Here is a 26,095-nt window from a genome sequence, read left to right on the forward strand (position 1 = left end):
AACCCTTTCTCAAAAAAAAAAAAAAAAAAAAAATATATATATATATATATATACATACATACATACACATAATTTGAATTTTCCATCTGTATGGAGTAAGGGAGATCTAACTGCAATTTCTCTATTTTTGTCAGCTTTGGAACCAAGGCCAAACTAATTTCATAAAATAAATTGAGACACTTTCCAACTTCAGGGATGTACTCTATAACATGGGAATTATCTGTTCCATGAGTACAGGACGAGCTCAACCATAAAACCAATGAGGCCTGGCATCTTCTTTTGAAATAATTCTTTGATGGCTGTTTTAGTTTTTTTCCTCCTAATTATTGATTTGTTCAACTTTCCTAATTTATCTTGAGTCAGTTTTATTAATTCATTATTTTCCTGAGATCACTTCATGAGACTTTCACATTTATTTGTATAAGAACTTTGTTTTGGTACCTGGAATCAAACTCAGGACCTTGTGCTTTCGAGGCAGGCAGCAGAACCGCTGAGCTAAATACCTGGCCCTGTATAAGAACTTTAAATACCTTTCTTATTTTTCAAATCTGTATAAGTTTTTGTCTTAAAACTTGTGGTGCTTATGTTAATTTTTTCCTCAAAAAATTTTTTTTTTTTTTTGTACCTGGGATTGAACTCGGGTCCTCGTGCTTGCAAGGCAGGCCACCGAACTGCTGAGCTAAATCCCCGGCTAGTTTTGTTTTTTTGATATGGGGGATTGAACTTGGGACCTTGTGCTTGCAAGGCAGGCGGTGGCACCACTGAGCTAACCCTTCCTCAAATTTTTTGCCTGACTAGTTTAAGCAGTTTCATTCAAACCTTTGGATTTTAATTTGCTCTTCATAGAACAACTTGTTAGAGTTGTGAATTATGCCCTATTTTGTAATATATTAATTCTGTTTTTAACTTTTTTCTATTTGCCCTAGATCTGTTTGTATTTACTTATTTATTCACTCATTCACCTATATAGCTTTTCAAGTTGAAAGTACAGTGCATTTATTTTTGTCCTTTCTTGTGTAATATTGAAAGCATTCTTGTTTGAACTTGTTTTAGATCTCCTCCATTTACATTTTTTGTTGTTTTGTTTATATTTTTGGAATGGGGGTCTTGCTTTGTAGTTTAGGCTGGTTTTGAACTTACTATGTAGCGCAGACTGGCCTTGAACTTGCCATGATACTACTGCCTCATCCTCCTGAGTGCTGGGATTATAGGTGTGTGTCATCATGCCTGGCTTTCAAATGTTTTTGTTTCAAGATGAAGTGAGCAAATTGTAAGTGTGGCAACTCAGTGAATGTGTGTGTATGTCCATGTGTTCACATCTGTGTAATTCCCCACTTGGGTCAAGATATAGAACATTTCCTGGGCCCGTGGCGTCCACAGCTCCTGGCGGAGACGTAGTGACTTCACGGTGTCTCCAGACCCCAGATCTGTGCTCGGCGGGGCCAGCAGTAACACATTACACACCCTGTGGGGTCTGGATGGTGGCTCATGGTTTGAGCACCACTAAGCTAACTAGTTGGTAAAAAATAGGCACATGCCTGCCTTCACCCACATTGATGGTTTTCATGGCTGACTTTTATTTTTCCCTGTCTTGGGGTAGAGGCGGAGGGGGGCGCCTCACACACACTAAGTGCTGCTCTACCACTGAGTGACCCCTACTCTCATTATTCAGGTTTTTTGTTTGTTTGTTTGTTTTTTCTGAGACAGGGTCTCATTTTGTAGTTCAGGCTGGCCTTGAACTCACTGCGCAGCCCAGGCTGGCCTCTAACCTGTGGTGATCCTCCTGCCTCAGTTATTGGTTTTTTTTTTTTATTTTTATTTTTTTGGTACTGGGCGTTGAACTCAGGACCATGTACTTGCCAGGCAGGTGCAGCACCACTCAGCTACATCTCTGGCCTTATTTTTTAAAAAAATATTTATTCCTAAAATGAGTCTGGTGTTGCTTGGGATGGGGACCGGGTTTTATTTTTTCCCCTGCTGGGTTCTGTACGTTCTTGTTGCTTTGGTTGGAGGGGCGGCTGTCAGGTGGGTGCCCTTCTTCAGGGACGCCTCGCTTCGTCAGCCTTTGTTTCTTCTGTCCGTGCCTGTGTCCCACACTCATGTGCACACCAGCGTGTGCACAGCCCTGCAGATCTTTTTCTTTTTGAGTTAAGGTCTCGCTGTGTAGTTCGGGCTGCCTTGAACTCACTGTGCAGTCCAGCCTGGCCTCAGCCTCTGAGTGCCGGGATTCCAGGTGTGCGCCCCGCGCCCGGCTCCTCTGTGCCTGTCTGTCTGTGTGCGCACACTGAGTTCACACCAGACTCCAGCCCCATCTGCACCCATGCGTTCTTCCGAAGCTTCCTGCCGGCCCTGAGAGCCGGGCTGTCGCCGTCCCGTGTGTGACTGCTCAGCCCTTGCTTCACCCACAGCCCCGGGTCCTGTGTGTGGCTCTTTGCTGTCCTTCTCGCGTGTCTCCCAGACTGAAGAAAAAGGAAGCGAACAGCTTGCTGCTTGTGTGAGATTCTTAGGAACAGAGCTCTTCGCAGCACTTGCTGTCCTGAGACAGTCAGGGCCTGGGCTCCGGGCAGGCAGCACCGGTTTTCCTTCTTTCAGCTGAAACATAAATAAAACTCCCGCGCCTCGGACCCTGATTCAGAGGGGGAAAGAGAAAACATCTTAAAAATTGCTGTTCAGCTAGAAACAATTTAAAATTTAAATTTGAAAAATTCCGCTGAGGGCGAGGTGGGCGGGGGACCGAACTGAGAGGTGGGTATGCAGCCCTTTAGGGGAGATGGTGTGGAGGACGGGGCTGGGGGTCTCATGATGCCAGCTTCTGAAGGTTTTTCACTTGCTCTTGAAATTGAAAATTATTATTATTGTTATTACTTTGTGGTACTGGCGATTGAACCCAAGAATACTTTATCAGTGAGCTACACCCCTAGCCCTTAAAAATTAAAAACATTTTTTTTGAGAGACAGGATCGTTTAAGTTCCCTAGGCTGGACTCAAACTCACTATCGCCTCCCGAATAGGTGGGATCCTAGGTATGTGCCACATGTCTGGATATTAATAGTTTTCTGATCATAAAGGCAATTTAAAAATTTATGCCATGTGTATTTTACTACAGTTAAAAGTAAAAAAGTGAGCTGGACATGGTGGCACACGCCTATAATCCCAGCACTTGGGAGGCTGAGGCAGGAGGATTGCCACAAACTCAAGGCCAGCCTGGGTTACATAGTGAGCTCAAGGACAGCCTGAACTATCCATTGAGACCCTGTCTCAAAAAACAAACAAAAAAGTAAAAAAGGAGAAGGAAAGATACAAAAATTAAAAAGTAGTACACACTTCTAAAATTGAAAGTATTAGTATTTTTCTGATTGTTATTAATTCATACCTATTTAAAAAGAGACAAAACATAAAAAGATGACAGATATTCTGAGGGCGTGGTGTGTATCAGATGTTCCTGTCTGTCCATCAGAAGTGTTCCTGACTTTGGGGCTGTGTCTTGTTAAACCCACGGGGAGCGAGCATCCGAGGTGAAGATGTGCTTCCTCCTCCGTGCTGCTTGCTGAGCCCCGCAGCGCAGTGGCCAGCACAGGGAGCGGCCGATCCTGTGGCTCAACGCCAAGATCTGGGCCCTGGCCTCAGCTCCCTGCTCAAGGTCTCCAGAGAGGAAGGACTGCACATTCTGACCTGGGAAGGGATCCATTTTCAGAATCCGAACGATAGTGACCACCGAATGCCTATCACTCTCATGCATCGTGCCATAGACCAATCCCAGGTTCAGCACCATAAATTGGGGACTGGCCGCGCCTGCGCCCATTTACCCCTCTCCGTATTCTGAGATTGCACTGCTGTCCCCGAGGGAGGGGAAAGGGGCTGAGAGATGTTACGACCTGCCCAGGCCATGCAGTGCGGGTGGCAGAGCTGGGAAGTGACCTCGGCCTCTGGCTCCCAGAGCCTTACGCATCATCTCTTCGGGAGCTGCCTTCTCAGGAAGGAGAGGGCTGGCCTGGAGCATGGCGCACACCTGAAATCACAGCCCCCTGGCAGGCCGAGGCAGGAGGATCTCAAGTTTGCCCCTAGCCTGAATGACTTAGCAAGGCCCACTCTCAAAAGAACATCTAAAGTGCAAGGTCCTGAGTTCAATCCCCAGTATTAAAACCAAAACAAACATCTGAGGATGTAGGTCTGTTAGAAGCCCTGGTTCAACCCCTAGTACCACCACCACCACCAAAAAAAAAAAAAAAAAAAAAAAAAAAAGAGAGAAGGTTAAAGTCACTTGCAATTCTATATGCAGACTTACTCTAGTGAATATTTTGTTACAGATCCTGTAAGGTTTTTTTTCCTTTTTTCACATATAATTGTGCTCTATGATTATGTCTGTGTGACCCCTGCCAAAATGGAAACACAGTATATACCTATTGCTTTGTAACTTGCTTTTTTTTCTACCCAATCTTTTCTATGTTGATGAAACTAGATCAGTTTTAATTGCTGCAGTAACAGTTTTTGTGATTTTGCTTTGTTTTGTATGAATACATCCACAGTTTAATCATTTCTACTTTATACTATTTTTTGCAAATTGAATTCAGGACCTTGTGCTTGCGAGGCAGGCACAGCACCACTGAGCTACATCTCAGCCCCATATACTACGCTTTATTTATTTATTTAGGTTTTTTTGAGACAGGGTCTCACTATGTAGCTCAGACTGCTGTGGAACTCACTATGTAGCCCAGGCTGGTCTCAAACTCACAGTGATCCTCCTGCCTCAGCCTCCCAAGTGCTGGGATTGCAGGTGTGCGCTACCACGCCCGGCTCCCATATACTACTCTTAACAAGTTTCTTTGTTAAATTCTTGTAAAGATACCTCTGCACTCTTGTCCATTTTCATTCTTAGGGTAAATTCCGGGGTGTACAATGCTAAGTCAAAGCGCAGGTGTGCTGCGTGTGAACTGGTGCTCGCTGCAGTCTGGTCCAGTTTATACACTCATGCCTGAGTGCACTGTGTACTTGTTTCCCTGTGACTTCCGTGTCCGTGGGTATTGTCGATCTTTTAGCCTCTGCCAGTGTGTTCGATGAAATTAATTTATTTGTCATTTCTTTAGATGGCTCCTGTGTTTTCTTCTTGAGGCACCACCTTCTTGGTCACTGCTTTACTGTGATTGGTTGTGCCAAGGTCAGAAGTGACCTCCAGTGGCCAGGCTTGGTGCCGCATATCTGTAATCCTCCCATTCAGGAGGCTGAGGCAGGTGGATTGCTGTAAATCAGAAGGCAGCCTGGGCTACACAGTGAGATATTGTCTCCAAAAAAATAAATAAATAAAAAAGACCCTCTGTGTGGCCGAACCAGGAGTTAGTTCTCATGCTAGACTTGCTCCGTAGCCTTACACATGGGTCCCACTCATCGACCCCTCCTCCCTTAGCTCCTTTTTGTTTCACTTGGTTTTCAGGACCCTGAGCTGGACTGGCTTTCTGTCTGTCTGTCCTCTGGTCACTTCCACTCAGGTCCTTAGCTTATTTTCCTCCTGGCCAGTATTGACACCCTGGGATGCTGTGGGTTGGCTTAGTCCTGTCTCCCCTGTTCATTCATCTGCACCCTCCTTTCACGTGCACCTCGGTCAAGTGACTTTAAATTTGATCTGTGCACTTCTGGCTCATGGCCTAGGACAGCGTTCATGTAAATTAATGTCCCAAATGAAATTAGCCTGTTGGAGTCAGATCCAGGGGCTTCCTCTCAGCTTCCCTCATCGTAAGCAAGGGCAATCTGTATCGCTCAGGCTAAGTTCCTTGGTACACTTCTTTTCTTGAGTCAGGGTCTCGCCATGTAGTTCATGCTGGCCTCAAACTCACTACGTAGCCCAGGTTGGCCTGGATCTCTCTGGGCGATTCTTCTGCCTCATCCTCCCAAGTGCTGGGATTACAGGTGTGGCGTCCCCACTCCTGGCTGGTGTCTTCTTGTCACTTTCTGTTGCAACCCCCACCGGCCTGTCAGCAGCTCCTGTCCACATTACCTTGGAGATATATTCCAGGACCAGTTCATTTCTCACTCTCACTGCTGCAGTCCCCTCTGTCCGAGCCACTGCCACTTGTCAGCTGTATGGCAGAGACCACTTATTGGGCCTCCCTTCCTCTGCCTTTATCTCTCTGCAGTCTAGCCTGGAACCCAGCAACCTGAATCATTCAAACTGGAAATCAAATCAGGTTGTTCCTCAGTGATTTCCCACCTTGCTTTTCCCAGCCCTCCCTCCTGGCCTGATAGTCCTTTTACCTGCTTGTCCGGTTACCTCTTGATTACCACATTTCTCCTTGTATCACAGGTCTCCTTGCCGGGCCACTGCTGCCTGCTTGCCGCAGGGCGTTTGCCCTGGCTCTGCTTCCTTCCTGAAGCACTTTTTCCAGTACTCTTGGCCTGCTGCCTCACCCTCAGCCCACTCACTTGTTACCTCCGAGAAGCCTACCAGGGCCTTGCATGTGAAACCCACCGAGCTAACCCCTTCCTCTCGGTCATATTTCTTTTTCTTTTTTCCCCATTAAGTTTATTGGTACATTTAAAGCAAACAATACAGTTACATTTATCATTGGGATCTTGTACCTTTTCATGATCTGTCTTGGATCTTATTTTTTCCCCGTACCCCTGCCCTCCCTTCACCCCCTTCACCCTTCCCTATTTACAAAGACTTTGTTTCCATTTTTTCTTTTCCTAATTTCCTTTCCCCTCCCCTTCTCGCTTTCCCTTTAGCCAATTTCTTCTTATTTCACACTATACTTTTTTAAAAAAGTATACAGCTCAGAGATTATTTTAAAAATTGACCACGTTGTACGACTATCACCACGAACATCCCATCCCCACCATCCGAGAAGATCCCTCGTGCCCATTTCCCGTTAATTCTCACTCCCACCCCCGGCTCCACTGACCATTGGTCTCCTTTCTGACCCTAGATCTGCCTTTCCTGGGCCTCTCCTACAGACGGGATCACGTGGTGTGGCACAGCACAGCGCCCCGCCCGCCTGTCTTTATTTCTTTTTTGGTGCCGGGGATCGAACTCAGGACTTTGCGCATCTGAGGCGGGCGGCAGAACCGCTGAGCTAAGTCCGCGACCCCCAACCGCCTGTCTTTGCGTGCTCGCTTCTCTCTCAGCTTCGGATCATACTACCTACTTGTTTATTTTCCCCCAGCTGAATGTCAGCCCTTCCGCAGCACGTGTTATGAGAGTTTTGCTCACACCCGTGTGTCACGTCCACCCAGTGTTCGCGCACGCATGCACACGCACACCCATGTTGAAACATCGGTGTCCTCCGCCGTTGAGTGCGGATGGACTGGGACAGCATGGTGCCCCGCGCCCCCAGGCCGGCCGCGTCTCTTTGGCTCTCGCCGTCCGAGGTCTCTGGAGAGCTCTGTGTGCTGCTTTCCCTCACCCTCACCTGCCCTCACCTCAGGCAGTCAGGCCCAGGCCAGAGCCAAGGGATCCCGGAGAAGCCCCAAGTTCTCCGAGTTGCAGGTGGGGCCCATTTCGTGGCTTTGGTGTCAACCAAGAGCTCCTGCAAAGAAAGGTCCTTTTTTATCGCTTCTTGGCCTTTTGGCTAAGATCAAGCGTAGAAAGGTCCTTTTAGCCAGGAGTCTCGAAAAGTAAACACGCAGGCTCTGCGGCGAGTGTTCAGACAAACCGGCCCTGGGTGCCAGCTGAGGAGAGGAGAAAGCTTTCCTCAGCATCGTCCCGGACCTGAGCGGGCTTGGCTGTGGCCCCGGGAGCTGGGTCCCCGTGGGGACGCAGCCGTGACACAGGGTGACCCACCCTTCAGCAGGGAAATGGCTGCTGTTTTCTTTTTCTTCAGGAACATTGTGACCGTTCGCGTCTCAGTCCCCAGGAGGTGGCCAAGACCTCCTTCCCTCTGTCCTGTTCTCCTTCCTGGACTTAGGATGTTCTCAGTGGTGGATCAGGGTTTTTCCGGAGAGGATACCTTCCCCTCTGCAGGGCGTTTTCTTAGGCTTTCGAGGCCGTCCTGGAGAGGCCATTTTCTTAGTCTTTCACACCATCCGCTCAAAGTGGCCACTGTCTTCCAGCACTGCCCTAGTTGAAGCCAGGAGCAAGGCGGAGGCATCGCTGTCCTCCTAGAGTTCAGCATCTAGTGAGGAAGCAGGCAAGTGGTGCAAGTGATTCCTTTTGCACGGATGCGAAGGAGGAAGTTAGAGGATGTTCTGGGACTGCGTCATTGGATTTACCCAGTCTGGGGAGAGATCTGTGTGTATCACAGAAAGCTTCCTGGAGGAAGTGACACCTAGTCACAGAAGGATGTGAAGGAATTGCCCAGGGGAACAAGAGGAACGTGTTCCAGGCTGTGGGGACAGCATCTGGGAAGCTTTAAGCAGGACGGAGCTGGGTATGTGCCTGGGGCCAACCAGGAAGTGTAAGTGAGGTCAAGGCTGTGGCCAAAGATGACAGGGTGGTGCAGGCCTGTAATCTCAGTACTCTTGGAGGCTGAGGCAGGGGAATCTCGATTTCAAGCCCAGCTTGGGCAGTTTAGCAACTTAGTGAGACCTTGTCTCAAAATTTTAAAAGAGGGCCGGGGATTTAGCCCAGTGGTTCCGCTGCCTGCCTTGCAAAAACAAGGTCCCAAATTTGGTACCTGGTACCAAAAAAAAAAAAAAAAAAAAAAAAGAGCCTAGATGTAGCTCAGTACATAGGCCTTGGGGTCAATCTGCAGTGCCACAAAAAGAAGAAAAAGAAGGAAGAGGAGAGAGAGGAGGAGGAGGAGGAAGAGGAAGAGGGCAGGTGCCAGATAAAAGCTGTTCATTAGAAACCTGAGGTTAGCCACACATGTAATTAAAATGTGTTAGCATCCATATAACAAAGTAAAAAAAGCCACAGTGAAATTAATTTCAATAATTTATCTCATTAGTTCCATAACAAAATATTATTTCAGCATATAATCAATATAAAGAAAACCAGTAATGAGACATTTTAATTTCTTTCTTCATTTTTGTATCAGGTCTTTGAGATCTGAGGTGCCTTTGATGCTCATAGACTGAGTCCAGTGCCCTGAGGGACAGTGCAGGTCCAGAGATTGTTTCTGAAGGGAGGCTTGGGAAGCTTCTCTTCCAAATTGGGTTATTGTAGGTGTAGGGCTATTTCGTCTGTCTGGTTCTGGGATCTCCCGTTCCTCTCATGCCTACCCCATGGAGGTGCTGGGCCATCTCCTAGAAGACCGTTCTCCTCCGCTGTGTCATATCTGGTCCTAAAGGGACAAGTTCCAGGCGTGAAATGATGGCGTATGGAGAGGGGCAGGGATCTCGGGCCAGTAAGAGCCATTGTTTTTTTGTTTTGTTTTTGGCTTTTTTGAGACAGGGTCTCACTATGTAGCTCAGGCTGGTCCTGAGCTCAATATGTAGCCCAGGCTGCCCTCAAACTCATGGCTATCCTCCTGCCTCAGCCTCTCAAATGCTAGGATTACAGGCATGCGCCACCACGCCTGGCTATAGGAGCCAGTGTTAGGTAGAGTAGGGATTTACACGGAGGTGCCAGGCCTGGCCTGGGGTTGGTATTTGTTACATGCAAGACGGTGAGGTGCAGGTTTCTCAGACACATCTGTCCCCATTCCCGGCTCCCTCCTCACCTCCTGGTTAATTAGTAGATATTCATTCACATAGTATATGAATTCATTTTCCTGGGAGGGGCATTTTAGTGAAAGTTTTTCTCCCTGAACATGCCTCAATCCCCCAAACCCTCCTCAGTGGATAGGTTGCTTCTTTGTGTACTTTAAAGGATTTATAGATGCTGGGTGCTGTGGCTCATGTCTAGCTGTCCCCCAAAGCCTCATGCAGTCATAGGTGGGGCTTTTTCACAGGTGGCTGGATCTAGAGTGTGTGATGCTGGGATTGATTCATGGTGCAGTGCTAGGCTCAGGGGTACGAGGATAAGGGAGTGAGTGCTGCCTGCCCTGAGTAGCCTGGATAAGATATAAAGGGTAGGAAGAGCTGTGGTCATCCCTTGTTGCTTTTGCTGTCTTCTGCCCTCCGTGAGCTGTTTCTTCTCTGCGACGCCCCTCTGCCACGTGCCACTCTGTCTTGGAGCCAGCCAGCTGTGGACTGAAACCTCTACAAACTGTGAGCTAAATGAACCTTTCCCCCTCAACTTTGGTTGTTGGATACTTTGGTTCAGCAACAAGAGAAAAGTAGGACACTGGGGCTGGTGACCCGTGTCTGTAATCTCAGCACTCAGGCAGGCTGGGGCAGGAGGATAGAGAGTTTGAGCCTAGTCTCAGCCACTTAGTGACTTGGACTTTGTCTCAAAATAAAAAAAAAAAATTGAAAAGGGCTAGGAATGTAGCTCAGTGCGAAGGCCCTGGGTTCAGTCCCCAGTACCACTTCCTCCTCAAATTGTAAAAACATTTGGGTCTAGGACAGTGATAGCGAACCTTTTAGAGCTCTCAGTGATAACTAACAGAGGCTGCAGGGTTTGTGTCACAGGTTCATCACCACTGGTCTAGGATGACCTCAATTTTGCATCTGTAGTTTTTGTTGTTGTTTTGTTTGTTTTTTGAGACAGGGTCTTGCTACGTAGTTCAGGATGGGCTTGAACTCACTATGTAGCTTAGGCTGGCCTCGAATTCACAGCGATCCTCCTGCTTCAGCCTCCTGAGTGCGGCACCGCGCCCGGCTGCATCTGTAGCTTTTGTGTGTGCCTTTGCGCTTGCAGATACAGTGACTTCATACAGAGTTGTGAAAAGTGAGACACCATGAACAAGGGACTTGGAGTGTGTGCAGTACTTTTTCTGTATTTGGATTGTTTTTATAATGTACATGTTATTATTTTTAAACTCAATATTATTGATTGTAAAATGGTAATATTTAGCATAAATGGAGACATGTTCTTTAGACTTTTTCATATGGAAAACGTCAACCACAAATAGAAGTAGCTGACCATCCTGTGTCTGCTGCTGCTCTGTGTCAGTGATCAGCACCTCTCCAGCTGCTGTCCTCTTCAGTCCCACTGTCTTGGGAGTATCTGAGACGGGACCTTAAAAGCCAGGTCGTTTCACTTGCCCGCACTTCCACGTACACGTGTGACTGGTGTGGGAGTTAAGAAAGAAATGCATGTGCTGTGCAGTTCGTAGAAATTGAAAAAGTAAAGCCTTTCATAATCTTACTCTTCAAACACAACTTATCCTTTTTCTTTGGTTCCTTTATTCCTGTGCCCCTCGATATACTTATTTTTACATGGCTAAAGAGCAGGATCATTCTACAGTGTCATTTCTTTTAACATTGTAGTTTGAATTTTTCATGTTGTTTGTACGCTTTTGTCATCATTACTCCAAATCTTAATTGGGCTGTCATATTTCATGCATCTGACATTGTAATTTCTAAAAAAAACCCAGATGTTTTACAAGCAGAATTGTAGCCTTACAAATAATTTTCTAGGAAGGCTCCTACACTTTGCTGTGCAAAGGACCTGAGGAAGAGGCTCGCTTTTTGCAGGCCTCCTCGGCCCTGGTTATGAGCATGACTTGGACCCCGGGCAGCCCCCAGGTATGGAGGTGCTGAGAATGGCTGGCTGGGAAGGGAGGTGAATGTTGTGGAGAGGAGTTTCCCTGCCCTCGGCTCGAGGGGGCCTGTGAGGAGGCAGCACTGACCAAGGTGAACGCACGGTTTATTCTAACCGCTTACTAACTTTTCCAGATCTGCTTTTATTTCCCCTAAATCATCTAACAAAAATTTAAAATATGCTACCTCTTGAGATGTACAAAGGTGAATGAAGCCTTTGTACCCTGGCCTAAGGGAATCCTCAGCTGGTTCAGGAGACTCGTCTGGCACCTCATGGGATGGACCACAGGGATGAGCAACCAGTTCTGAAGGGTTTGTGTATGTGCACTTTTTTTTTTCTTTTGCAAGTGAAGAAAAATGTGTGTAACAGCACCGGCTTTGCTGTACACTACAACCCTGGGATCCCAGATCAAGCGAAGCAAGGATGGTCTGGATCGATTGTCGTGTCCCAAAATGAGGGTTCAGGGGCCCGGTCCGTCCTCCTGCTCCCCCCGGGAAGGGCAGACCTGGGCCTTGTCTTGAGCACGGCCTTCCAGTCCTCCTAGCACCACTCCTGCCTGGTCTCCCCGCCTCCACAGCCGCTCCTCTGTCTCCTTTGCAAAGTCTCCTTTAGCTGCTTGGCCCCTAAGCGAGAGATTTCACCTCATTCTGCCCTCTTCCACGACCTCATTCCCTTCTGCATTCTCCCCTGTGCCTGACAACCATGGTGCAGGTGGGCCCAGGCCTGAACTCCCGCCCTGACCTCTTCCTGAGACCCGCCTCCAGCCGCTCCTCTGTCTCCTTTGCAAAGTCTCCTTTAGCTGCTTGGCCCCTAAGCGAGAGATTTCACCTCATTCTGCCCTCTTCCACGACCTCATTCCCTTCTGCATTCTCCCCTGTGCCTGACAACCATGGTGCAGGTGGGCCCAGGCCTGAACTCCCGCCCTGACCTCTTCCTGAGCGCCACTCCTCACCTCCATGGGTGCTCTTGGGATCTCCTTGCAGATGTCTCAGAAACACCTCACCGTGTCCAGTTCGGTGTCCATGCCTGAGCGCCTCACCTCCTTCTGAGTCCTGGTCCTGTCCCAGGACCCACAGACCCTTGTGTGCCATTGAAGTCGGCTGGAGACCCAGGGTGTTCCTGATCCTGTACCCCTTCCCCTCTCCGCAGTTCCTAGTGTCTGGGCCTGTGCCTTGTAAAGTCGTGCACTTCCTTCATCTTTATTACTTCTGCTGTGGCCTTGCCCGGCCCCTACTGTTTGTCATCAGTGGGCTCTGCTTGCTTCTGTCCTTAACTTCCCTCCAGCTTGTTTCCACACTGCGGGTAGAATGACCTGAATAGGTGTGGGGTGTGTATGTGTTATGGGACTGAACCCGGGGAACGTTCATCTACATCCCCAGCCCTTTTTCATTCTGAGCTGTGGTCTCCTTAACATGCCCAGACTGGCCCTGAGCTTGCAGTCTTCTGCCTCAGCCTCTGGAGGGGATGGGATTACAGGTGTGCGCCACTGCACCCAGCGGACAGAAGGATGAGCTGCTCAGTGGAACAAGCCTCCTCCTTCCTGCCTCCTCATGGTGCTCATCTGGAATCTTGTTATACTTGGACTAAGAAGTCTGGGTTACTGTGTTGTTGCTCTTAGAATAGAGAACAACTGTATGATGTGGCTGGCCCCCAAGGTACTACGGTGTCAGCCTGCTGCCTCACTCTTCTGCCTCACTTTGGATGTTTGCCGTTCCAGCCCCCCACCCCTCTCTTCAGTTTTTTGGGTACATTCAGCGCATTGTGCCACAGTGCCTTTGCACACAGCGTTTCCTCTGCCTGCAGTGGTCTTCCTTGCTGCCCCTATCTCCAGCCTGCTAGGCATCTTTGTGAAATCAAGATCAGAGTTATATTTTTCTTGGGTCCTTGGAAAACTTCTCCTGATGTTCTGACCAAGCCAAGTACCCAGCAGCCCAGGGAACCACGAATGTTATGCATGGAACCTTTCCTCATTTCTTGGTGAGATTACTTAGTTGCTTTCACTTCTTCTGATGACTTGTGAGGTTCTAAAAGCAGGAACTCCATCATAAGCCTGCTTCAAGCAGTGTCAGGCAGGTTATCGGCACCCAGCAAATGTTTCTAGAATAAATGAACAAGAAAAAGAGACAGAAAAAGCAGTTCACAAACTGGTTTTATAAAAGGAAGCCCTTTTCCCTAGAAGGTTAATGCAGCTCTGTAGGCCAAAGCTGTAGGTGAGCCCGGGAAAGTAGGCTCCTGGGAAGACCCCACCAAGGCGTGGGGGGGGGCAGACAAGGAGGGCGAAGCAGTCACCCTTGGTTCTCCAAGAATTCCGGTATTTATGACCCGATTCCAGTGCAGCAGGAAAGATTCTCCCTGGTTAGGCTCTTGCCACCATGGAAGGCAGGTCAGAGAGACCTTGTACTGGTGCATCCTGGAAGGCCCTGGCCCCCTCACTGTGCAGGGCCCATGGAAGAAAGAGCACTGTCTTTCAGCCTGGGTGGACTCCAGCCTGTGTGGGTCTGAGTTACGGGGAGCCAGGGAGTGGGGAGCAGTCTGTGTACTCTCTCCCTGCTGGAATTTCCTCTGGTTCCATTCCTCCAGCACCATTTGGCAGTTATGTGTAGAATGAGTGCTGCCCTGTTAATGAATGCTCTGCTTATTTTCACGTTCTTTTGATGGCCCTCTGGGGCGAGGGTGTGGGGAGGCAGGAAGAAGGACGCTTGTTCCACTGAGCAGCTCTGTCGGGGCCAAATTAATCCCATCTTCATTGCACTTCAGAGACTCTTAACCCTCAAATACTTGCTCTCCCCGAAAAGCTTCCTACTTTTGCGTCAGAAGATTTCCAGGTAAAGCCACATCAGTGCATTCTGAATCAGGAAGGAAAAGAAAATAGTTTTTCCTTTTCAAAGCTGTGTGTTAGGGGCTGGGTGGGGGTCTCAGCGGTAGAGCACTTGCCCAGTGTGCACTGCAGGGGAGAAACAAAGATACGAGTGTGTATACGCTCGTGCGTCTCGTTGGTGTGGTAATGGAGAGAGACAGTGATGATAGCAGACCTTAAACTAGAAAGCTTTTGTGTGCTGCTGTGAAATTGTCCAGGCAGCTGTTCTGGATTTAACGGAATTGCGTTTGTAGTAGCATGGTTTGGCAGTTCTGGCTTGAGTCCTTTTTTCTTTTGTTGGAATAACGAAGGCAGCTTCCGTGCCCTATTTATCTCTGCTTATTAGTACCACATGCAAGCAACATATTAAAATATCTAAGTCAAGAAAGGGAAAAAGTAACTCTTAGAAAAATATTACTCATCCGCAATAGGAAATTATTAACCTGAAGCCACTTGTAAATCTGAGGTTTTGAAATGAGGAAATGTCAGGGTAGGAGTCAGTATGTGAACAGCTTGCCTGGTACATTTTCTGCCTTTTCGGATCTCCAGCTATATATGAATTTGGGTTCTTGTAAGTTTTTAGTTAACCTGAAGTTGCTGTTTGTGCCTCAGGTGTGCTGGCTGGTGTGTGCGTGTGTGTGCATGTGTGTGTATGTGCGCGTGTGTGCATGCACTGTAATAGAATTCATGAGCATACTCAGAAGTGCGAAGAGTAGCAGCCAAACCCCTGTGTGCTTTGTCCAGCTCAGCAGTGTTCCTGTCTCACCTAACTCCCCTCTCGCAGATACCCTCTCTGGGTTAGTTTTATGTAAATCCCAGATTTACTTCATCTAGCGATATTTCAGTAAGTATTTCCAAAGGATAAGGACTCTTAAGGGTTATAACTTTGGGCTAGAGTGAAACTCAGTGGTAGAGCTCTTGCCTGGCACATACAGGGCCCTGGGTTTGATCCTCAGCCCCCCCAAAACAAAAATAAAAAACAGCCTTGATGCCAGTTCCATCTCTGAGGGCAATTATTTAATCTCAGTAACTCTTTAGACAGCGTTTACATCTCCACAGTTGTTTTATGAAGGTTTTTTCTTTTCTACTCTTGATTTGTTTGAGTCAAATGTTTTACTGTTGACCAAATAAAATTGCTACGTCTCTCTTTGTTTGGTGCTGGGGGACCGAACTAAGGGTCTCACACTGAGCAGCAATCCTAACCCTAAGCTTGCTAGGTCTCTTGTCTCTTCTTCCGCAGAGGCTCTCCGTTCTTCTTTGTACCTGTTGCAGGTTATTGCTGAAGAAAACAGGAGAGCTTTCGGGTTTTGTAGTCTCCTCCTGAGTGTAGCTCAGTGTGGCCCTCTGTCCCTCTGCTTCTGTGAGCCCATGGGTGGACCTGCTGTTCTTGGTGCAGTGGCACTCGTGTCTGGTTGTCTCTCTGGCTTGCTGGCCATTAAAGGGCTCCCCTGGCATGGCCCTTGAGATTTCCCAGATTCTTTACCCCAGACTCTAGACTTTTTTTTTTTTTTTTTTTTGGTACTGGGGATCAAACTCTGGTCCTTGAGCTTGCGAGGCAGGTGGTGGAACCACTGAGCTAAATCCCACCTCCCGCCAACTCTTAATAGCCAGCTAATTGCTATCTGGAGGCCTCCATAAGGTAGCGTCACTAGATACTGCCAGAGGTTGGTACTTCGAGCAAGACAGAACAGAAGGGTGCAGTCCTATGCCTGAAGAAGTATGTCTGCTGAATCCTGGATTTGGCATGGGCTCAGGCCTTTGGCTGTCTTGCCAGCGGAATATTTTCATTTGCATTCAGCCCCAATTCAATCTAACTCCCTCCAGCCACGCTCTCTCTTGGCCCGTTTTTGCAGCCCCTGCTTATGATTTCTCCAGAAGTTTGATTCTCAGAGACAAACTGTGGGGATGCTGATGTGCTCCGTGGGAGCAAGGTCTTTTCTGACATCCCAGAGAGGAGCCACGGGCACCGTGTTCCTGAAAGATGCTGCCGTTGCCTCGGCCTGGGCTGAGTCTGCTGTCTCCTGCATCACTGCAGTGGTGCGCCTGGTCTCGTCCGCTTCAGCCCTGCTGCGATAGAAGTCATGTCAATTCTTCGCTCAAAACCCTGAGCCAATCTGTGAAGGGCTGGCAAGGCCTCCAGGGCCTTTGTCATGGCTCGGGTTACTTCTTGTCCTCATGGCCTGTTCCCCGCTCTGTTCTTACACCCTGCGCCAGCTGCGGGCCTCCCTGCTGTTTCTGACAGGTGAGCAGGCTCTCACCAAGCTCTTTAAGTTTTCACCTAGTTATCACCTCCTAGTGAGACTTTTCCAATCCAAACCTAACTAAAAATTCCTTCCTTCTCTTCTTCCCTCCCTCCCTCCTCCCCTCTCTTCCTTTCTTCTTTATTTTTGAGACAGGGTCTGGCTATATAGTCCTATCTGGCCTTGTATTTGCAGTCCTCCTGTCTCAGCCTCCTGAGTGCTGGGATTACAGGTGTGAGCCACCATGCCCAGCTGCTTTTTTTTTTTTTTAAGAATGATTGTTTGTTTCCTTTCAATTACAATGTACTAGATGCTCCAGGAGCTCAGACTTCAGTCTGTCTTGTTCCTGTGGAATCACAGTGACTATAAGATCGTAGTTGCGCAGTGCATATCTGTGAACTGAAAGAACCCAGCTAGAGCAGGACCTGCTGAGGCTGGGAGTGATGGTGAGCTTCCTGTCTACACCCGACCTCAGATATGGAAACTACCCTACCACCTTCACTTCTTCATGAGTCTCCTTCTGTCTTTTTTTTTTTTTTTCCTCCTTGGTGCTGGGGATGGAACCCAGGGCCTCACACCTGCCAAGCACATGCTACACCACTGTGCCACGGCCCCAGGCCCTGATTTGTGAGCAGCGCCTCTTCCCAGGAAGAGGGGCTGGAGAAGAAAGGGCCTTTGTAGAGTCCTCCGTGTGGCTGTAGTGAAACAGAGGGCCCAGAGGTGAGGTGGCCGAGATTGCTATTTATAACTGAGATTCTAGTATATGTTTTCCAGCCACACTTAGCTCTCCGCCTCCTTGTGTGCTTAAGTCTGTCACTCAATTAGCTAATGGTTTCTTTAGTCCTATTATGCATTGTAGGGATCCCTTGGCTCCGGATTTTTTTAAAGGAGAATAATAGGCTGTTCTGTTCTCAGAGGTTTAATTTTTTAATAGTCCGGCCAATTTCTAAAACGACCCTTTCCAGCTGTTTATTGTGAAATTTGCAGGCACACAGAAGTACTAACGAGTAGTGAGGCCTTGCTCCCAGATCCCACTCCTAGTGCTTTGCCACATCTGTTCTGTCTCATCTGTACCTGTTAGTGGGGCGGTATGCATTTTTTAAAACCAGAACTGTGTGAGGGTAAGTGGAAGATATCATGACCCTTTATTTCTAAAATCTTCAGCCCATTCAATAAAAACTACTTGAGAATAATTGCACATAGTATTATAATCTACACTTCTTTTTTATTTGCTTATTTATTTTTGTGGTACAGGGGATCAAACTCAGGACCTTTCACTTGCGAGGCAGTCGGTGGAACCACTGAGCGCCTGTTACAATCTACTCTTGCATCTCCCAAGAATAAGAATATTCTTCTTTAAAAAAAAAGTTCTTGTAGAAAAATCATAGCACTATTTTTGAACCTAAATTAACAATTTTAGAGTCCAGAGAGCTAACCATTACACGATGGAACAATAATTTCAAATAACAGCTAATAGCTAGTTTGTATACAAATTTCTTCAGTTGTCCCAAAAATATATACTTTTTTCCAAACAAGGTTTAGTTAAAAAATTTTTGCGTGGCATTTGGTTATATTTCTTTAAATCTAGAAGAGTCTCTCCCCACTGCCTTTTTTTGAAGTATCTTTGGAAAATTTAATTTGGACCATATTTTCTTTCCTTGCTGAAAACATCAAATTTTCCCAGACATTTTGGGTTCTATAGCTTCTGAAGGGACAGTGGGTTTCCTCACAGTTACACACTGTACCAACTTTCTATAGAAAGATAAGACAGTTTTCAGCCTCGCTTGTATTTCCTAAAAAAATTCGTTAAAGATTCCTTACAATAGGGCCGGGGATTTAGCTCATTGGTTCTGCTACCTGCCTTGCAAATGCAAGGACCCAAGTTCGATCCCCAGTACCCCCCCACCAAAAAAAAAGATTCCTTACAATAAATGGCAGATGAAACAAAGTAAGGCTTTGTTTTGTCCTTTTCCCGTTTTTATGTACTGCACGATGGAGGAGTGAGGAAGACTAGTCATACTGTTGTGGAAGGAACTGGAAAATGACACGCACATAGAGATGAGCTGAATGGAAGTAAAATAATACAAAGTTAATTTTGCCAGCCAAGGGTCGATCGCATTCAAAAAGGCAGTGCCAGTGATCAACCACCTACTGGTTTGCAGCTTACCTTTTATAGTTTTACAGCCATGATCTCATTCAGGTGGTTACATTTCGTTTCCTCAGTTTACGTTGCGGTCACAAGATAGTTACCTTTAGCCAGACCTAACAGTTCCTTGCAGATGGGGAGTTTACTTTAAGATTTCTTTAGCTATATTTTCTGCTGCACAGGAAGGGGTGTTCAACGTTAGGGATGAGGCCAGATATCCCACTTCCTGGTCAATGTCTCCAGTGTCTGTTCTTTTTTTTTTTTGTACCAGAGATCCAGTGTCTGTTAATTTTGAACTAAACAGCAGATTTCTGTTAGAGACAGAAGTCATTTTACATTTTCCTAACATGTAGGTTTTTAGATTGTTTACAGAAGTCCTGTCTATCAGTACCAGTGCCGGTAAGCTGGGGCCTGCTGCTGGTCCTCTGAGGCCCTGACACATCCTTAACCGAGGGACCTATGGTGGTCGAGCACGGAACGGCCACTACGGCACGTTGACTGGCACAGCACGGGGCACAGTGAGCTGCCCAGTGCTCACAGGACCAAACACAAAAAGGGCCACACCATGACCGTAGGTCTGTCACCTAGTACTACGGGACCACAGGTTTGTGTTTGGGCCTCACAATGTATACTTACAGACTAAATGTCTTTACTGAGAATAAAACAAGAAAAAAAGTGCCAGATTACTAGAGTGAAAGTAAAAGCATTTATCTAATAAAATATGTGTTCTATGTCAGATGAACACAACTCCCTTGCAAGATGATCTCGGAGATGTATATTTGTCTTTATTTATATATTTTTGCCTGGTGCACACATTTCTTTAACTGAATTATTTAGACAGCTTTGTCAGTTACTCAACTGGTTTTATTAACTGAAGCAAAGATAAGGCAGCCAATTTTAGCTAATTTTGGTTGCACAAAAACATCTCAGACATTAACCTTCATCTTTTCCACAGTACATGATTAAAAGATAATCAAAGTATCTTCTCTTAACAGGGAATTAAGTAGCTATTGCCCATAACTATACTGCTGCTAAACACAGGGCCCCTTTATAAATATAAAATTAAATTCTTCTGAGGAATAGGTTGTGATTTTAGTTATATGGCATTTACATTTTATCTTTATATTTCATAGTAAAAAAGTGCGTGTCTTCGTTTCATCTTCATACATACGTGACCTTTCATTTCAGCAGGCTTGCACAAACATTTGACAGATTGAGTTATTCAGCCTGTCTTGGAAAGGTGGTGGTCATGAGGCTTCTGCTCTTAGAATCCTTGCAAAAACTCTTGCAACAGGATGACAATCTCTGTGTCCACTGTTTGCACGAGAGACTGGAAGCCTTGTTCTCCCAGGAACTCCTGCTGTGCCGTGAGTCTTGTAGGCGAACTGCTGTAGCGATACTGTGTGCACAGGGTCCTTTGGGGCCAGCGTCTTTTTCCTCTTACCTTATTCTGTCGGTGGTTCTTCATCTTCTGTTATTTTTGGTTCCTCAAGATGAGACATCCACATACCGTCTTCATACGTTCCTCCCTCAAGGTCTTCTGTCATGGTATCATGAAGGCCCTCCACTGAGATATTTATGATCCCACAGAATTTACCTTGTGTAACACTATTATCAGATGGCAGAAGTGAAAGCAAAGCCAAAGCTGAAAAGTTTTCTTCTTTCAGGCTGGGTGATGTCTGGTCCGTCAACCCACATTTCAGTCATGTTTCCCAAGAGCTTGTCCATCTCTGGATTAAATCTATGTGCCATCTCAGTAAGCAGTGAAGAAAAGAAACTAAAATTTTGTAGTGGCACTCGACCCATAACTCCACGATATGTGGACATGACTACAGGATACCTCTCTCCTTCTGTGATACCTCGGAAAATGTAGGGTAAAATTGGCTGAAACATCTGTGGGCCTAATACTGCCCTCACTTTCAGGGCATTTTCCATAACCTCAAAATTCGATAGCTTCATCTTGAGGGTGAGGTTGGGGTCTCTCAGCCTTAGGAGGCAGAGATCTATCTCGCCGTGATAGAGACAGATGGGCTGGGCAGGCGTTGCTGGAGGAATGGTTCCTGCCACATCCCACAGTGCAGGAAGTAGCCTGTGGCCGAGGGGCTCCAGGATCTTCAGTGCCCTCCCTGCACTGGAAGAGCCACACAGTACTTTCTTTTTGCTCTAATGCTTGAGCACTTGAACTTGACCTTCTGTAGTAATTTACTTTAATAGCTCACAAAGGGACTGACAAAGACCTACTGCATATGTCTGTAAAAATTCTGAGGATGATAAAAAAATATAACCATTAATAATCTTAAAGCAAGGCTGGGCGTGGTGGCGCACACCTGTAATCCCAGCCCTCGGTAGGCTGAGGCAGGAGGATTGCTGTGAGTTTGAGACCAGTCTGAGCTACATAGTGAGTTCCAGGTCAGTCTCATTACATAGTGAGACCCCGTCTCAAAAAAACCAAAAAAAAAAAACAAAAAAAAAAATTTTTTTTTAAAGCAGGTTCTGAGATTTTCTGAACTTAGCTCAAGTAGTGGTGACAATATTCTGAAATGTACGAAGCAACTCTGGTGTAATACATGGACTATTTTCCAGTGTTACTAACAGTTATAAAAATTACCTAAGACCAGGCATGGTGGCACATGCCTGTAATCCCAGCACTCAGCTGTCCTCCCTTTTTAAGAAATAAAAGTGTATCTAATGTCACTGACTTTTTCAGGCACCCAGGAGAGTTAGCCTGGAGGTGTTCCGTACCCCGGAACTGCCTGCTTGTCTTGTGGTATCACTGAGTCTGTTTCTCTGCCCCTTAGTTCATGTGACCTGGAGAATAGGTTTAGAAGCCTGATTAGATTCAGATCAGAGGCCTTTAGCCAGTGGACTTGAAGAGTGACATTGTGTGCTTCACACTGCAAGCCATCAGGCGACTCATTCTTAGCGATACCAACTTTGATCACTTGGTTTTGATCATGACGGCCAGGGTCTCTCTGGCTCTCTTTTTGATAACTGAAACAGTGGATGGTTATGTTCTCAGAGGTTTAAAGAGAAAAGACACCTCTGTACCCCCACTGGGCTCTTCTTGAAGGTAAAATGTGTCCCAAAGGCTTGCAGGGTGACCTCCGAGCCTCTGAGGAGGTAAGGACGCTGCTGAGACATTGAGTAAATGAGATAGAAGAGCCAAGTGGGAGCTGTGGCTGAGACACAGGGACGAAAGCTCAGGTTGTGCCTGTGGCTTCTTTCAGAGGACTGGGGCTAGGTGACTCACCAGGTGAAGTTGGCAGCTTCAGCGCCCTCCACCTTGCTGTTGAACGCTATCATCCCTCCAGGGATGCGGGAAGCATCCCATATCCGTGAGACAGGAGGAAGGGATACCAGGAGCCCTTCTCGAATGCCTTTGTAGGCACTGTCCTGATGGCGCTGCTCTGACCCCAAGGCTGTGCGCCTTCGGGGGTATCTAGAAGCAGGACAGTTCACCCTTGATGGCTGTGTGGCCTACCTTGGAAGATTCTGAGGAGTTTACTGCCACAATCTGAAAAAAAATCTCAGGCCAAGAGCAACACAAAATGAGTAAGTTAGATCAAGAGAAATCAGGACTCCTTAGTCTAAAACTGGGAAAGCCAACAGGAAGAAACAGAAATGGCCACTGCTTGGGAGCTTACTAGGTAGGGGCTGCTGAGGTCTTTCCAGTGTCCTGTGTAGAGGTGCTGTGATTACTCCAGTTTTTCAGGGAGGAAGGGAGGGAGGAAGGGAGGGAGGGAGGCTAGTACTCAGGTTAAGAAATTTGTTGGGGATGGGGATTTAGCTCTGTGGTACTTCCGCCTGCCTCACAAGCACAAGGTCCCAAGTTCAATCCCTGGCACCAGAAAGAAAAGAAAAGAAAAGAAAAGAAATTTGTTAATTGCCGCAGAGCTCTTAGGTGACAGCTGAGGTTAGAACCAGGGGTGCCCCACAGTGCCTGCCCGTTTAGCCCCCCAAGTGTGTAGCCTGAGACTTAGGTGCTGGACCTCACCTGGAGATAGGAGGAGGGAAACTTCTCTTCCTCCCTGCTTCCCTCTTTCCTTCCTCCTTTCTCCCTCTCCCTTTTTTATTTTTTTGAGACGTGGTTTTGCTGGGTATTCCAGGAGGAAAATGAAGTAGTGGGTTGGGTGTAGGGCAGGGAGGAAAGAAATTCCAACCTGTGGTGCTTTCCTGCGTGGGGGAGCTCAGTACTCGGAGCTTGGAAATCACTGACGGCCCTGACTGAGGCTGTGCCTGCCACTGGCTGAACGGAACAGAAGGAGGCAGTTGGCGGGGACAGAGCCTTTACCCAGATGGAAACTGTTCCGTGTGGTCCGGCTCAGCGGTGGAGCGGGGTGTGTGGGGTGTCTCTGGCCTGCCTGGGCTTCATGCCTCTACCTCACGTACACTTGTTCCATTTCCGGTCACAGTTGCCCACCTTTTATTTGCTTGGTGGTCTGGTAAGCTGGGTCTCACCTCAGTCACACAGCCAGATGTTGCCTAGTCTCTTTTTACAGGACTGATGGAGTTGACTTGCTGCTAGTGAGCTTTGATGGTTTTAAAATTCCCCATATATTTCAAAATGGTACATTTGGAGGATTAAAATCATTTTTTTTTTTTTTTTTTATACAAAGTCTGACTTTGTTGCCCAGGCTGACCTTGAACTTGTGATTGTCCTGCCTGGGCCTTCTGAGTAACTGGGATTCCGGGTGTGTACACTATATCTGGCAGGATTAAAAATTTTAAGAATATCTTTTGGGGTTAAACCTAAGTTTAGCACAAGCACAGAGGTGCAGCACAAGTTTAGTACATAGAGGTCCTGGGCTTGATTCCTAGCACCAAAACAAAACAAGAAGTACCTTTTTCTTCGTTTGAGGCAGGGTTTTCCTATGGCCTTCAGGCTGGCCTTGAACTCACAGCGATCCACCTACCTCAGCCTCCTGAATGCTGGGACTACAGGCGTGCACTACCAGGTCCAGGGCACGAAGTACCCTTTAACTCAAGAAGAAAATAAGCCTCTGCACTCCTCTAAAGAGGACTTCTGTTGGCATTTCCTTGGGGATCCTGGCTTGTTTCTCTTCTTTTTATTCTTCCTGTGGGTTGTGGGCACGACCAATGTTACCTTCTGTACACCATTAATGCCCCTTTTTCTTACAGCCCTGCGCCTAATCTAATGATATAAAATGTTTAGAACAAATGAGCAACTCATTCCTACCAGCCTAACACAACAACGTTCACCATCAGACATGTTCTTTCCCATCCCTTTTTCCATGCCACGGGACAGACTAGATGAGGCAGGCATTGCCAGGGGACCTGGAGTAGGTGAAATGGGAGGTCCTGACATCCAGACTCAGAACGCGGGGTGCATATGATTTAGTCCACCCATGTTGCGTTTTGTGACCCACAGTGGAGAACACGCAGCTGACCCTGAACCTGCAGACGGAGAACAAAGGCAGTGTTGTATCAGGCGGAGAGCTGACGATTTTCCTGGACGGGCCCACTGTTGACCTGGGAAGCGTGCCTAATGGCAGTGCCGTGACAGACGGTGAGTGCCGCCCTGCTCCCCAGGGCTGTGCCGGGACAGGGCGGGCCGGGCAGGAGGAGGCAGGAGGTGCCGAGCTTGCTTGTCTAGAAGACTCCGCTGCTTAGCCCACAGCCAGCTCCCGACTTTTCTTAACCTCCCAGATCCAAACCACCACGTGATTTTTCAAGGACTGCTTTCTGATCAAGGACTAAAATAAATGTCACATATTTGTGTGTTACTGTTCATGTTGAAAGCAGAGAAAAACATCTTTTCATCCCTCCTGGGCTTTGGAAAAGAAAACATCTTTAGCAAAGGTGACATTGGCCCGTTTTTCCTTTCCCGAGTTCAGTTATGCCCCCTCATGTGGTTGAAGGTGTTTTTAGGAGATGTCATTGGTTGACGGGGCACTGCACAGCCTCTGGAGGTGCATGCTAGCAAAGGACAGGCCAAAACAGAATTGGAGTGTCCCCTGCCCTGCCCTGAAGGTTGGTAGTTTGTTTCTTTTGTCTTGTCTGAAGTTAGTCACCTTTCAGTGGAGCAGGAAGTTCTTTCCTGCAGTCTGAAATGAGCTGGGTTTCTTCATATTTTTTCCCATTAAATGTTTGGTTAGATGGGCTGTAACTGTGACACTTTTCAGGCCCTAAACAAGCTTTCTGTAGCTTCAAGAGGGTGAAATTTGCATTCTAATACAAGGATAGTTGGGTGGCATCTCAGCAACTGGGTGGACCTTGACTGCTGACCAGAATCCCTCTCACGGGTTGAGCAGCACTTGGGGACCTTTCGGTGCACGGTGATGAATACGTGTTTTGCCCTTGTGTGTACCTTCGCCACACACAAACATAACTGGACAGCTCTCGTGTGCCAGGTCTTCATCCAGTGCTGGCCAGGTGGCGGTGGGCAGCATTCCCCTAATTTCCATTCCTCGAAGTCTGTAACTTACTTGGTGGGGGCAGGAGATGTTAGACGTCAAGTGAATAAACATGAATGATGACATAGCCGTCCTGTGACTGAGGCTAGGAAGGGAAAGCACAGAGTGGTCTGAGATGCCTGTCCTCTGGGGAATCTCACCAGGCTGGGGCATCGGGGAAGGGTCCTCTGAGGACGTTGAGGCTTGGGCTGTGAGGAGTTTGGACAGGCCAGGCTGGGGCTGCGGGGAGTAGGCTGGCCAGGTCTGCAGTGGGACAGAGGTGCCTGGGAGTCTGCATTGTGTGAGCATGAGGCAGGTCCACCCTGGTCACGCTGCCCAGAGACCACAGAGAGGCTGTCGGCCCTCACCCCGAGATGTAGAAAGCTGTGAAAGGGCTTTTAGTAAGCAAGTGTCATGGTATGATTTGGCCTTTTATTCTATTATTTTTGTTTTTACAGTACGGGGGATTGAACTTGGGCCTTTGGTCTAAGCTACATCTCCAACACTTTTAAATTTCTTTCTTTTTTTTTTTTTTTTTTTTTTTTTTTTTTGGTGTTAGGGATTGAACTCAGGACCTTGCTCTTGTGAGGCAGGCGGTGGACTTTTTCATTTTTTAAAGCTAGAGTCTTGCTAAGTCACTAAGTTGTTCAGGCTGGGCTTGAACTTGTGATCCTCCTTCCTCAGCTTCCCGGGTGCTGGACTTACAGGCATCCACCACCCCATCTACCAATGATTTGGTTTCTAGAAAGAGCTGTCTGCACTGGTCATTCGAGAGATGCAGATGAAAACAACATTGAGATTCACCCACCCCACAAAGAATGGCTGCTATCAAGAAATCACATAATAACAAATGTTGGCAGGGTTGTGGGGAGAAAGGAACCCTTCTCCATTGTTGGTGGGAGTGCAGACTGGTGCAACCTCT

The 26,095-nt window shown here is 47.3% G+C and overlaps 1 protein-coding gene across 1 annotated transcript in view; it reads left to right on the forward strand.

Moving 5' to 3' along the window:
• Wwp2 (WW domain containing E3 ubiquitin protein ligase 2) overlaps positions 1 to 26,095 on the forward strand; it is a 122,847-nt gene that overhangs the window by 12,261 nt on the left and 84,491 nt on the right. The window contains exon 4 of the mRNA XM_010612360.2: positions 24,150 to 24,287. Within this exon, the coding sequence (XP_010610662.1) occupies positions 24,150 to 24,287 (138 nt within the window). The remainder of the gene's footprint in view (positions 1 to 24,149; positions 24,288 to 26,095) is intronic.

This window comes from Fukomys damarensis, unplaced genomic scaffold (assembly GCF_012274545.1).
Source record: "Fukomys damarensis isolate Sample0158 unplaced genomic scaffold, DMR_v1.0_HiC HiC_scaffold_32, whole genome shotgun sequence".
NCBI classification, from domain to species: domain Eukaryota; kingdom Metazoa; phylum Chordata; class Mammalia; order Rodentia; family Bathyergidae; genus Fukomys; species Fukomys damarensis.